General features: G+C 41.1%; 2 protein-coding genes across 3 annotated transcripts; one reads left to right on the top strand and one right to left on the bottom strand.

The window, feature by feature from the left end:
• Nucleotides 1–4,789: 4,789 nt before the first annotated feature.
• RB195_008226 (uncharacterized protein) lies at nt 4,790–5,207 on the bottom strand (the record flags this gene model as incomplete). The annotated part of the gene is made up of 2 exons (XM_064194633.1): nt 4,790–5,026; nt 5,076–5,207. The coding sequence occupies 2 exons, from the start codon at nt 5,205–5,207 to the stop codon at nt 4,790–4,792; spliced, it is 369 nt and encodes a 122-aa protein (XP_064045778.1).
• Nucleotides 5,208–8,068: 2,861 nt separating this feature from the next.
• RB195_008225 (uncharacterized protein) lies at nt 8,069–11,139 on the top strand (the record flags this gene model as incomplete). 2 transcript variants are annotated; one of them, XM_064194632.1, is made up of 9 exons in its annotated part: nt 8,069–8,229; nt 8,316–8,457; nt 8,543–8,668; nt 8,735–8,826; nt 9,547–9,619; nt 9,676–9,792; nt 9,859–9,929; nt 9,998–10,110; nt 11,072–11,139. In XM_064194632.1, the coding sequence occupies 9 exons, from the start codon at nt 8,069–8,071 to the stop codon at nt 11,137–11,139; spliced, it is 963 nt and encodes a 320-aa protein (XP_064045776.1). The 2 variants fall into 2 exon arrangements, with proteins under 2 accessions (XP_064045776.1, XP_064045777.1); XM_064194631.1 differs by having other exon boundaries at nt 9,676–9,795.
• Nucleotides 11,140–12,676: the final 1,537 nt, after the last annotated feature.

Here is a 12,676-nt window from a genome sequence, read left to right as displayed (position 1 = left end):
TCCGTTAATCGTCGTAAAACTGGCGCAAGAACCGTCTTAGTTCTCATGCTACGGTCCCTTTACCAGGATTTTGGTACCGTTGGTTTTTCTTGAATAGCCTTGTGAGGAAACCTGATTGGTTTCCGACCGCTTGCACGTGGACGAAGTTTGCAGATAATTTCGTAGGAAAGAAGACCATCTTCCGCGCTTTTTTTAACGACGACTTCTGTACCACGTCAGTTTTGTGAAACGCTGCTTTTAACTCTTTTACTTTTTATTCTTACTGTACTTTTAACTCTTTTAACTCTTTTCTTACTTTTAACAGCAATCAACGCCACGATGAACGATAGTGAATGCTATTCCTTTTCACTTAAACGCACTGCCATCAAGTCACAAATGCTTCACATATTTTTGCAGGGGAAGAACATGTTGATCCACATAACGGGTAAAGAGGAAGCGGTTTGGACATTCAGCAGACGCCTATGTCGCGATGAATGCATCTTCCGACAAACCTTGTTGCCATACTGAATGTGTCGCGTTGCCGCGAAGAGAGTGGAAGCACTTGTTTTTCTTCCCCAGTCTTGTTGATGTAGTCGTTAGATCAGTTTATAGCAGTTGCAGACAACCGCCGACTGACGCAGTTCAGTTCAACCCTTGGTTTTGATGCTTTTTTTTCTAAAATTTTCACCAAACATTCTCTTTTCAAGCTTGGAACTCAAACCGGATTCTAAATATCATTGCCGTTTTGTTCAGACAATCCGAAAAGAACGTCTATGAAGTAGGCATAAGAAGGCGCAGCGATTACGGTGAGACACTACGTTGTCGCGGCCACAACAACGTTCTCACAAAGTCCCATTTATTTTTTTGACAAGCTCACTTGTAATTATTACACGGCAATGGTGCACGAATAACACCCCTAATTACTATTTTTTGTATCGTGGCACCAGTCCCATTTTGTGGAGCCGAACTAAAAGCTTTCTGGGTCTGTCGCACAAATTCTAGGCGTTAGGAACCAACTCATTCCATTTTAGTGGTTTCTGGCGCTGGTGCAACAATTCGACACCATGAGATCCGCCTCAGGGCAAAAGCACCGAGCCGAAATTGAACCTGTTTTACTAAAGCATTTTAGTGACACAAGATATGCGACGGGCATGCATAACTACAAAGACTAATAAAGACTAATCCCGTTGTTACATAACATGATAGTCTCTGCGAGCCGCAACTCAATAAGCAATACCTGACACTACGACGTCAAATGCAGAGCGCATCCTCGAATTCCAGACCAAGAACTGATCAAGGCAGAAAAAAACTACATACTGAAAATTTGATCGAAGTGTCCCACAAGTCATATGTTCAAAATTTTGAACGTAATTCTCACTTATATTTTCACAAACGTCTTCTACAATAAAATCCTAATCCAAACTACACCCGGACGAACAGCCCTAAAGCCAACCTTCCCCATCATCCCTCCAAGGTCAACAAATTGGTATCAGACTTGTTTGTGAGGATAAAAACACTGGCTCGACGCATCGGTTGGCTACAGCAAGTCCTTGTATAGGCCAACTAGCGATAATAATCCTCAGCTATTCCGAATCGCAATCAAACACGTTGGCACATCCCAAGCTGACTGCTATGCCAGAGACTTTCAATTCCCTGAACCTTTATTTCACTTCGAATGAAATTATGGTAATATGCCTATTTGGAATCGTTTAAAAATGTGCTGAGGCTGATTCTACGTTTTCCTTTTGAGAAATAATACGAGCATTTTTAATGGGGGGATTGTTAAAGCATCTGCAGCCCAACTAGAATGTTTATTTAGAAGGGAATCGCACTCATACGTCTTGCCCTCACCCTTTTAATGAAAGCATATGAGGACAATATTTGAGATCAAAGAGATTGAAGTCTAAAAGAAAACACGGTCTGAAACAAAAAAGTGTAGCCTAGTCCAACACTTAACTAACATGTGTGCTGGAAAAGTCAGTCAAAACAGTTTCAGATAGGATTGCTTACATTGAATTTTTTTTTTGCAAAATACCAAAGACAATCCCACATCACATCTCATATGGCGTGTGAACTGTCCTCTCACACATTGATTTACTATACCTCTTAATTGCATATATAATTAGTGGCCGCGATTCGTAAATATAACTGAGCGATTACCAACTTTCATTCTTTCAAGTGTAGTCCTCCGCGTGTGATTACAAGCGCAGCACTGTGATGTTTCCAGGAAAAGATGGGAAGGACACATCTACAGCGTCCTTCTTCTGCTGGCTGATATCCGGAAATCTAGGGCTGTCTGCGACGTGGCAGTGATCATCACAATTGCTATTGAAGAAACATTCGTAGTAACAGTGATCGATTGTAATTAATCCATCCCTGCAAAGTCTAGTAATCTTCCCCTTAATCAACAAAATATATTTACAAAAAAAAAAACAGCGAATATTGTTCTAGAACGATGAGAATCGAGTGAAGTTTCACTCAAAAATTTTAACGAAATTTACGACAACAAATAAGGTTCACAAAATCTCGAAGTTACGCGAAATTGGTGAAACAGAAAAAAAAAACTAAAAGCAAGACCTATACTTGAGTCTGGTATATAACGAGTAAAAAATGGTATTTGAATGCAGCGATCGAAGAAATTTCGAAGGTTAAGATTACTGGGTGGGGACCGGGCACAGGTCACAAGTGTCAAAGTGAAAACGCACAACGCCTTTAGGGTCTAACTCCGGAATCTAGCTTGAAGTACAGTGAAAGCCTGAAGCAACGTCTGCTCGGTGAAGGTCCTCTCCACGGAAATCCATGACAAGCTCCTCTGAGCTCCTTTCTTCTTGTTTCCAATTCTTTTTCTTTATAAAACAAGTCTATAAATAGCAGTCCTAACAAAGCACTTTCCCATCAATCTTATTGTTTGCTTTGCTGTTAAGGGCCTTCTAAGATTTTAGTTTGTAAGGATCGAATTTCTCCTTCAATTCTTCGTGCAATGCACGACTGGCGCTTTTTTTGTGGCGGTAGATGTAAAAAAATCCTAAGTCCCACTGAAAAGAACGCTAGCCAAGCACACTCACACAAAAAAAAGTGGGGAAGAAATCCACCTCCTAGAAACTATGTATAATGATGTTAGTCGTGCACAGACGCCCGAAAATTGGGACTGGGATTAAGTTCCTACGGAGTGAGGGTTCTAGGAGCAAAAGGAACGGCGAAGCTAATGGAGAAGGGCTCTGCTAAGAATTGATAACTGCATTCACAAACTTTCGTGAGAAAAAAAAACCAAAAAGTACAAAGAAACAAGAAGTAAGTAAGTCCGAGGAGCTTGTTGCGCTTTGTGGAGGGGGCCTTCTGCAAGCTTTTACAAAGAATGTGAGGCGTCACCACGATTCAACGCCATTAAGTTCGACTGTATCTGACTAGTTTTACACTTCTTTTTCCAACGGTCTCAAGGCAACGTTGCAAATAGTTCGACAGAGCTGCAAAAGGCGACATTCCGAATAGGAATCACCACACAGCGGTTAGTCGCTGCTCAATTACATGCACTTTTCAACGCAGTCTTAGTCGTATCGCCACCTGTTACCGCTTTCAGCATTGAACAGAGCGCTTACAGACCAATTCGACAACCATCTATCCCGTGTTCGCTGATCAGTCGGATTCTCTCAGTTGTACAAGCATACGCTTGCGATCACTTCGTTCGTATGTCACACAGTAAATCGAAAGGGATTTAAAGGCAGCATGCCATAAATCTGACGTGTTGTGGATTTCTCATTGGAAGCTTCTATACGGGGACGTAGATTGCGGGATACCACGTGGTTGCGCTCATCTCTCCGTGATCGTCGTAAGAACAGGATGGGGAATCGCTTCAATTCCTACGAGAGGTGCGTTAGAACGCGCCTTCATGTACACGTTCCTTTTCCCCCTCCCCCTTCTCCCCCAGCGGTCTACTCATTAGTTTAGCTTGAAAAAGCTGATGAGGAGACCTTATTAATCCTCGAAAGCTCGCTCGAAGATGCGGCGCGGGCGTGCGTTGAAATGATAGCCGTTGTAGAAGACGGCAACTACCGGTCTTTTTTACACAGACTGTTGAGAGATTCACTTCCAACCTTTGTGGAAAACCACCTAGTGTCCCACAATCTACAGCCCTGTATAGAAGCTTCCCATGGGAAAGCCATGCCACGTCAGATTCGTGGTATGCTACCTTTAAGAGTAATTATGTTTATGCAAGCACAAAAAGCAGAGTATACGATGTAACATTTGGAAAAAAAGCCCCGCATCTGCCTTTATTTCGCCCGTATCTCCCCAATCGCAACCATCCGACTGAACATCTTAAATCGCCGGGCATCTTCTACTTCGTTTTTTTACGAGAATTAGGGAGAGATGAACAGATGACCACCCACACACTCCAAACTACAACCCCGATTTGATTGATTTGACACACCTCTAGATTTTTCTGCGCCTACACACACTGAGCAAGTACCTACAGCATACAAAGTAATACTTTATGATTTTGATTCCAACTACATTGCAATGTTGTAACTTCAACCTTCTTCCCCTTTTCAAGTTTTTCGTGTATTGTGCCTTCTGTCATTCTTTCTTGTCGCAGGTACATAATCATGTGAACCATTGGATGGTCCGGAGGAGAGGCTAACGCGTAAGCTATACAAGGTTTATACATTATATTAATACAAATGTTTACTTTTTATATTTCTATGTTACATCACGTGTGATTCTCATCACCCAAATTCGAAATTTGTATCATTATATTACATTTGCATGTACATTCAAATCACGCTAGTAAATAATAAGAATATACATTCGTGTTCTAAACCTTGTGCATCTCTTTTGCCCAGCTCTGTTCTGTCGTTGGTAATAATTTGGTATGCATCCAATCTACGCATGTCGGACACTGAATCCGACAAATCTGATTGCTTGTACTGCCAGTGATTTGCTGCATCCGAAGGCAAACAGCACACACGTCCCTCTCGTCTTGCGCACGCTCCGGAATGTCCAGCAGTGGCTTTCGCCGCTTAGCCTGCTCTTCCTTGCCTAGATGTGAGCGCTGAGCAAATTTTTTGAAGGGGAGTTCTCACATAAATTTGATTTCAAACCTTGTACAACTTCCGTATCGGAGTCAGAGCTTGAGGACAGCCGAAAGAAGGCACATCTGGATGGCGAGCAAGGCGCACCTTGTTTTCGCCCCCTTCAGCATTTTCTGCCAATGAGTCCGTCGTTTTGCGCATTTCTTTCAAATTATATTAGGATTGTAGTATTTGCTCCATACTCATTTGTGTTTGTCTTCTGTTGGACTTGTCGTCACTTTGGTGACATTTTCGCGTATGGCCAATTCGTGAACAAGTATTATTGGTTTTTAAAGACTGTACAGTAGATTTCAATTATAATTGCCATCTCGATACTCTGGAGAGGCCTTTGTTCCGGTTCTGTATATCCGTTGAACTTCTTGGGATCTTCTCCACATCTACGTCTACGTTCTCTACATACACTTCCGCTGCAACTTCCATCACCTCTTTACTTCCATCGCTACAGCGAGGTCCATCTCGAACACTTTCAGTCTCTCCAATTACTATCGAGGACATTGAATATCGTTGTGAGCGCCTTCCTGGAGACATATGAAAGTTAGGCTAATAAACTGGATAAAAAAGTACGTTAGATTTACAAGCTGCTGCGTACAACAGAGCACCATTGACATCCGCACAGCTAATCCTACTTTTCAAACCCATAGGGCAAGAGCAAACGAAAGCAAATGGACATGCACCACACTCTTCTCTGCGGCGGTGGTTGTTAAACTGGAAATAATTACTCAAGCCTAAACTTTCAAACATTAAAGATTGTTCTCAACACCTTACCTGCTCATCGCATAGACAACAATGTTCATGCACGCAGAATGCATCGTTATTATCCTTCACTTTTCGGGTTCCAGGTCGAACTGTAACGACAAATTGCTACCGCCCACAGCATTTGTTGAGCAGCCATGTGTGCGCCTTATGGTGCTGGTGGGGTGTGTACTTTTCTTCTCTCAGTGCTCTTTCCTTTTAAATGATATAGAGTGCGTCCGAAGAAAGGGAAATGTGATGCTTAACATTCCAACCATGATCTCTCTTTCTTCTTCTATTTCGGTAGTTAGTGTGATGAGCAGGTGCAGAATCCTGTTGGCCCCGTCGTTCGCCTTTCCTTCTAACTTCTCGTGTTTCAACTTTTTATGGAAACATTCACAAAGCATGAAAGTGTTACCATGGGATCCTAGCCGCCAAAACACTTCCCGCCGTTCCCCTCTATCGCTGCTGTAGAAGAAGAAAGAAGACGTTCAATAATCAATTTGTCGGGAAATACAATATAATCACATAGCATGAATGTCCCATGAACGAGGCGAGCACAGTCACTCAATTCACACGGAGCTGGTTCAACATCTATGTGCATTTAGCCACGAACACGTTTCTGTTACAGACGAGGCACATCTCTTTCATCTTCCTGAGGAACGCTTCGAAGAGGTCACGCTGAAGGAATGGTAATTAGGAGCGATTCTCGCTAGGAGCTACCAGAAGACTGGAATGATAATGATATTCAAAATCAGAAAATATTCCATAGCCGTGGGTGCTTGCATGATTTGTGTAAGCTGCACAGTTGCAACATATTCGACGCCTAATCTTAGCAGAACATTCGCAGCGTGGTGGCACTGTACGCTTGTATTATGATGCCTGGCTTTAGACTGATGTGTTTTTATGATTCTACTTTGATCTGAAACATTTTTCCTTTGTGCACAATATCATTTACTAGCAGTTGTAACATCCATCATCACGTAATTCTCGTTGGCACTGTGTAACTCGGGTATATCAACAAAGGACTCTACTTCTTAGGCATTCAAAATGTCTTAAACATTCAAATAAAATGTCTTAAACATTCAAAACTAAACTTCGAATCATAGGGAACCAGGGGGAAATGTAGCTGGGAGAGGGGCGCTCAATGGTGCCCTTATTTCATGACGCTCTAACTTACTTTTTTTTTCTTAGTAGCTTTAGCTTACATGTCATAGGTCCTCTAAGACTAATGCTTAGGCGTTAAAGTACCGATTGGTTAATTATTTGCTTCGAGAAATAAGAGCGCCACTGAATGCCCCTCCCCCTAACTACATTTCACCCGGGAACCGTTGTCTAATAACAAGCACACGTCTGCCATGAAGTCACACAAGCGCATGGATACACTCAACACTGCTCTAATCGAACTGTAGTCGAACTGCACTTAGAACGCAAAGAATCTTCCCCAGAGCACAAAAACCGTTCTTAACCGCCAAATGTAGATTGCGGAGAAACTGTTTCTCAGACCACCTGTTTTTCGGTTCTTTTTCTTCATTGAAGGTGCCCTATGGTATGGATTAGCTATTCAATTTCAGTAGCTTGTTTGTAGAGTTTGGAAAATACAGCATCAATAGTTCCAGCTCTATCTTCTTTTTTCCTGTTAGTAACTTTAGCTTCCATATCACAGATCCTATAAGACTAACGCTTAAGTTTTAGGGACTTGACTGACTCACCTATTCACTTCCATTGATGAACTATCGCTTTCTCAATTGCAAAAGCCATTTGACAGCTATGAGCGATTTCATGCTCTATGCACGATTTTTGCGCTCTAAGTGAAGTTCGAGTACAGTACCGTTAGAGCAATGTTTAGTGCTCCCCAACTAGCATCCTACCTTTTAGCATTCTTTAAACTTCTTGTAACGATTTTTTTGATTTTTCAGCTTGGAGTTTCTTCTTTTCAGTATATTTCTTCCTATTTAGTTGTCTTTGCAATTTACAGTGATGTATATCTTTTTGATTATTAGGCTATTTCGTGCAGTTCATATACACATTTTCTGTTATTTGACTTTTTTTCATGATATCGTCAGTGGTTTATTTGGGAAATAGTGGTTTTGTTCTTGGCCTTGATTTGGTCTTTGTCGCTGCTTTTATCAGCTTACAATTGTCATCTGAAAGCTTCTCTTTAAGATTTGTATGTGTGTTTCCAAACGTCATTACTGAACATCATGATTGAAATGTTTTTAAAATAAGGTTGCTTGGAAAGTCTTTGTTTCCATCAGAACATATTGTAAATGACTCGACATGGGAAGAACTGCACAGCGTCATCAGTGTATTCATATCATGAACGACAAAGAGATGCGAAAGTTAGTGGATACGGTACGCTGCATGCACGTCTTGGAGCTGACTCTATCAAGGGATTCGATTGCTGTTCGTTAACTTTGCAGCCCTGCAAGTAAGCCACTTTCCTTTCAATGCTGTAGCGATTATCATATGCCAGTTGAGCTGTTCAATGTATTATTGTCTACAACCTCATTGCAGGAATCCAGTAATTACACAAAATGGATTTATTTTTGACCGCGAAGCAATTTTGGAATATATATTAGCGCAGAAGAAAGATATTGCTAAACGAACGAAACTATGGGAAAAGCAGAACGAAATCGCAGCGGAGGAGCTGAGAATGGTAACCGCTGTTTTGTTTTTTAAAAATTACAGCACATTTCCTAGAACTAGTTTTTGTTCACGCTGTTCACTTTACTTCTGTTTAGTCGCAGAAATCAGATCAGCAGAAAATTGCCAGAAAATTCGCTGAAGTGGAGGGTACTCCTGCGCATCCAGGATATAAGATCAACTTAGAAGAAGCTCGGCAAGCTAACTCAACGTCTAACCCTTTGGTTAGTATTCCGTCTAATTTTTCAAAGCAGTGCAATTAAATACACATTAGTAAATGCTGTTTCTAGAAACGACCAGGCAGCGCAATAGTTGTTCAGCCGGCTCAGAAAGTCAAAGCCCTTGGGAGTGAAGGGGATATTTCAAATATGAAAGGAGAGAGGCATGTAACTTTTCTTTTCTTTCTGGACCATATGTTTCTTTTTTTCTTGTCTGTGTTTCTTGTCATAGTTTTATTTTATAAACTACTTAAAAAGGTACTATGAGTTCGTCAAAAGTGAACTGTTACCAGCAGTTTACTTTTGGCGAACTCATAGTACCTTTTTTGTTTTTAAAGTGGTAAGAATTCGATGTGGGGATCTCACCTTCAGGCTCACATAATAATGTTGCAGTAATACTCTTTAATGTAGCCAGACTTCCAACTGTTTTGAATTTTGGTGATTTGGTAAGTAGAGGACAAAGGTCTGGGAAAGTACCGGGGCAAAGCGGCAAAGATACGTAGACACTTACACGTATCTTTGCTGTTAGGGTTACGCGTTCGGTGGGAAAGGGGAAGAAGGTAAGGTATACATGTATGTGCCCAGCAGAGAAATTATGCGTTTATTGTGTTGCTACGCGCATCATAATCCCAGGGCAAAGAAAATGACAACTGCATTTTGCACGTTTGTTTCAGAATATATATGCGACAGGAGATCTGTGCTCTTTATGAAATCTTACCATTTCATGCACTTTACGACCTCCGCCATGTCTCCTTCAATAATACATCCATCAGAACTGATAAATCCGTAATCCCTTAGCCAAATATTGTTTTGGTGGCTGATAGCAGATCATAATATATGTAACAGGACAAATCAGACTTGACATTATCAAATTCTTCTCACAGGAGTAAAGAGTTGCCCAGTTTCTGGATCCCCGAACTTAATCCAACAGCAAGTGCCTCCAAAGTAGAGAAGCCTGTAAGCTTTCTTTCCTACTTCACTCTTCAACAATCTACTTACATTTTGTTGTTTAGTCCCAGAAAGTGTTGTGTCCACTGTCCGGAAAGCCACTAAAGCTTAAAGATCTCATGGAAGTCAAATTCACACCAATACCGAAGGATGACGACAAAACCAGTACTATTGCGTCAAAGGCAGTGTGTCTATCAATCATCAAGGTGATCATTTCACACGACGTGAAGAAAAAACCTTTGTTCTAGGTGCGGTATATGTGCGCTGTTACTCATGATGCTTTGACAAATACAACGCGTTGTGCCTACCTGAAGAAGTCGTCAGTTTTTATTTTCTTTCTACCTCTCTTTTCATTTTATTTTGGAGTCTGAGAAGATGATATTTGAGGAAATGTGTTGTTACCTGGGATGTAGTAGAGAAACTGATTAAGAAGGATTGGACGGATCCAGTCAACGGAGAGTCACTGACAGAGGATGACATAATTGAGCTACAGAGAGGAGGTGGGTATATTTAAAATTTTTGATGAAGAAGCTGCTACTACAGGAAGTATCAAGTAGTTACCAGGAGAAATTCTCTTGTTCCTTCCTTACTATTTCAATTCACCTTTCATTTTGCCAAATAAGCCGCATAAATTGAGAACAGAATAATTGGAAAAAGCTGTTTCGTGTTTTGCATTCAGACAGTTTGTAAACTTCATGAATCTTCTTTTCTTGATGACCATCGCGTCCAAAACATATATTTGATTCGAAGAATGGTACTTTCAGTGAAAATTTCTATCCTTGGATTGACCTACCACGATAGGTTTGTAGAGCTTTGAAAAAGATCTATAAACACAAATCAAATCTTTTTCAAAGCTCTAAAAACACAGCGTGGTAGATTAGTCCATAGATAACCAATCTAAAACCTACTGGTTGAGAGATTACAATTTGAAACATTCTCCAAATGTTTCAAGTTGTGTTCTTTCAATCAGTATGTAGGAGCTGAAACATAGTTTTCAAATATCGCATTGAAAAGTTCCATTTCCTCTTCAAAAATTCCGAAATTTGAAATCAGGTACACTTAGAGCAGGATCAACGGAAACACGTCCAACAAAATGACTAACTGCGTCCACAAAATGATGGAAATTTTCATCAGCGCTGCCTTTAAAGAAGTTTCCAACAACAGGTTAACGAAAGATACAGATCGATTGAGATATCGATTGATACAGATTGATGTCTCAGATTCCAGACTTTATCTGAGAAGTTGCCCGTTTTCATCTTGATACTTGTGAACTACGTTCGACCCCTACCTATTGGTGGAGAGATTCCAATCTCGAACACTGTCTTCAACCTAATTCCCCAATTCTTTATCTGCTGATTGAATCTTTACTCAATCACTCTTAAAATGACTAAGATTTCGTCAGGCCCTAAAGATGAGAGATTCAGAATTATTTGTAACTGCTTAGTTATTTCCCTCTTTCAGGTACTGGCTACGCTGCTACAAACGATGTGAAGGCAAAACTTATTCGACCTCAATTGGAGTTGCAATGATCTCCATAATCTCAGTCTCAAATGTATTTATTCAGAAATTGTAATGAACCATGTAATGATCAGAATCCTATGATAAATTAAAAGTTATCGAATGGAGGAAAAAGCCGTGGAAACACTTTTTTGTTCCCATAAGTCGCCTGTTCTTTTTCCTTTTTTTGTTCCATAAGACTCGACTCTAAGTCTCATTTTGCGAGTCTGAGCTTCTTTAAGATCTCAATAAAACTTTTTATTTGTCGTTAATATGAGCTTTGAATTTCGGAGAGAAGATATGGTGAGAAGTTTGTGATTAAAGGCATCACCCTACGAATCTGGGGTGGTACGGGTTTCAGCCGGGTAATGGCTATACGGGGTTGTAGATTGTGGGGAGGAGGCTGAGTAAATTCATCCTTCCCTGGATCAGTGTAAATGTACGACCTCGGAGCGCTGTTTCTTACGACGGGTTCTGTTGTAAGGCGCAACCATTGCGCCCCTCCCCGGCTGCGATTCGTCCGAATGGGTTTTCGACTTTTTCGAATGGTTAATGCACAACAATTCGTATGCCTTTCTTTAGTAATTTGAGATGTTTTCGAAAGAATGCAGTACGGTTCGATGCCGCGTTGTTGTCAACATTACACGGAACTCACATTAGCATATCCGTGTTTTTGATGCGAACCGATATCAAATTAATAAGGTCAGATTGTCACACTGTCAGATTTCTTCATCCATCGAGTTCTAAACTGTAGCTTGCGAAATGACCAAATGAAAACAAGCTTCCACTTCAATTAAAAAATTCTGAGGTTTTATCTATTCACAAGGTAATTTGTATGGGTAGATGAGGTATAGTAGGGTCAGAACGACATGAAGCACGGTGCAATTGCGGATGCGGGTTCTCTCGACGCGGTGCGGTGGAGCGTATTGGATCCCTTGCTGGAACCACCCATCACAGGGGTTTGCAGTGGTCCCACCGCGGTTCCGACTGCTGCCTCCACCGCGCCGTTTCGAGCGCGTACGCAAATGCACCGTGCTTCATGTCGTTTTGACCCGACTATATCAATATTTCAGTGTTTTAATCGTCCCAAAGAAGTTTTCTTTCAATTTATCGACTATGAATGCTGACTGCATACTGATCACAGTCATCAGGGAGAGTCCATTTACGAACGAAGGTTCGGAGGTTCGTGTTGTCCTAGTGCAAACTAAGCTTCTCATCCCTCTGGAGTCGATAAATTGGTACAAGACTTGTCTGGGGGGATAAGACACTGACTTGAATTTGATTAACACCGTGTACTTTATTCTTTATCGAATTTAGGGCGATGGAATGCTTGGCTGGCCTGTAGCGATTTCGAACCATCATCTGTGCGAACCATCATCATGTGGGAACCTCTGCCACTGCGCTTCATCTGGCTTGGGGAAAAATAACGATTCAAATGGAATTAATTTCGAATAAGAATACATTTGCTGATGAATTTGAAACCTTTGAGTAATTGTAAGGATGTGTTGCGCTCACTTTCGATAGGTTTCAATATTTTGGAACTTCTCCAAGCCCTTCAAGACGCAATTC

This window comes from Necator americanus, chromosome III, assembly GCF_031761385.1.
Source record: "Necator americanus strain Aroian chromosome III, whole genome shotgun sequence".
NCBI classification, from domain to species: domain Eukaryota; kingdom Metazoa; phylum Nematoda; class Chromadorea; order Rhabditida; family Ancylostomatidae; genus Necator; species Necator americanus.
Note: the sequence above shows the minus strand (reverse complement) of the source record. Positions and strands in the feature narration are given on the sequence as shown.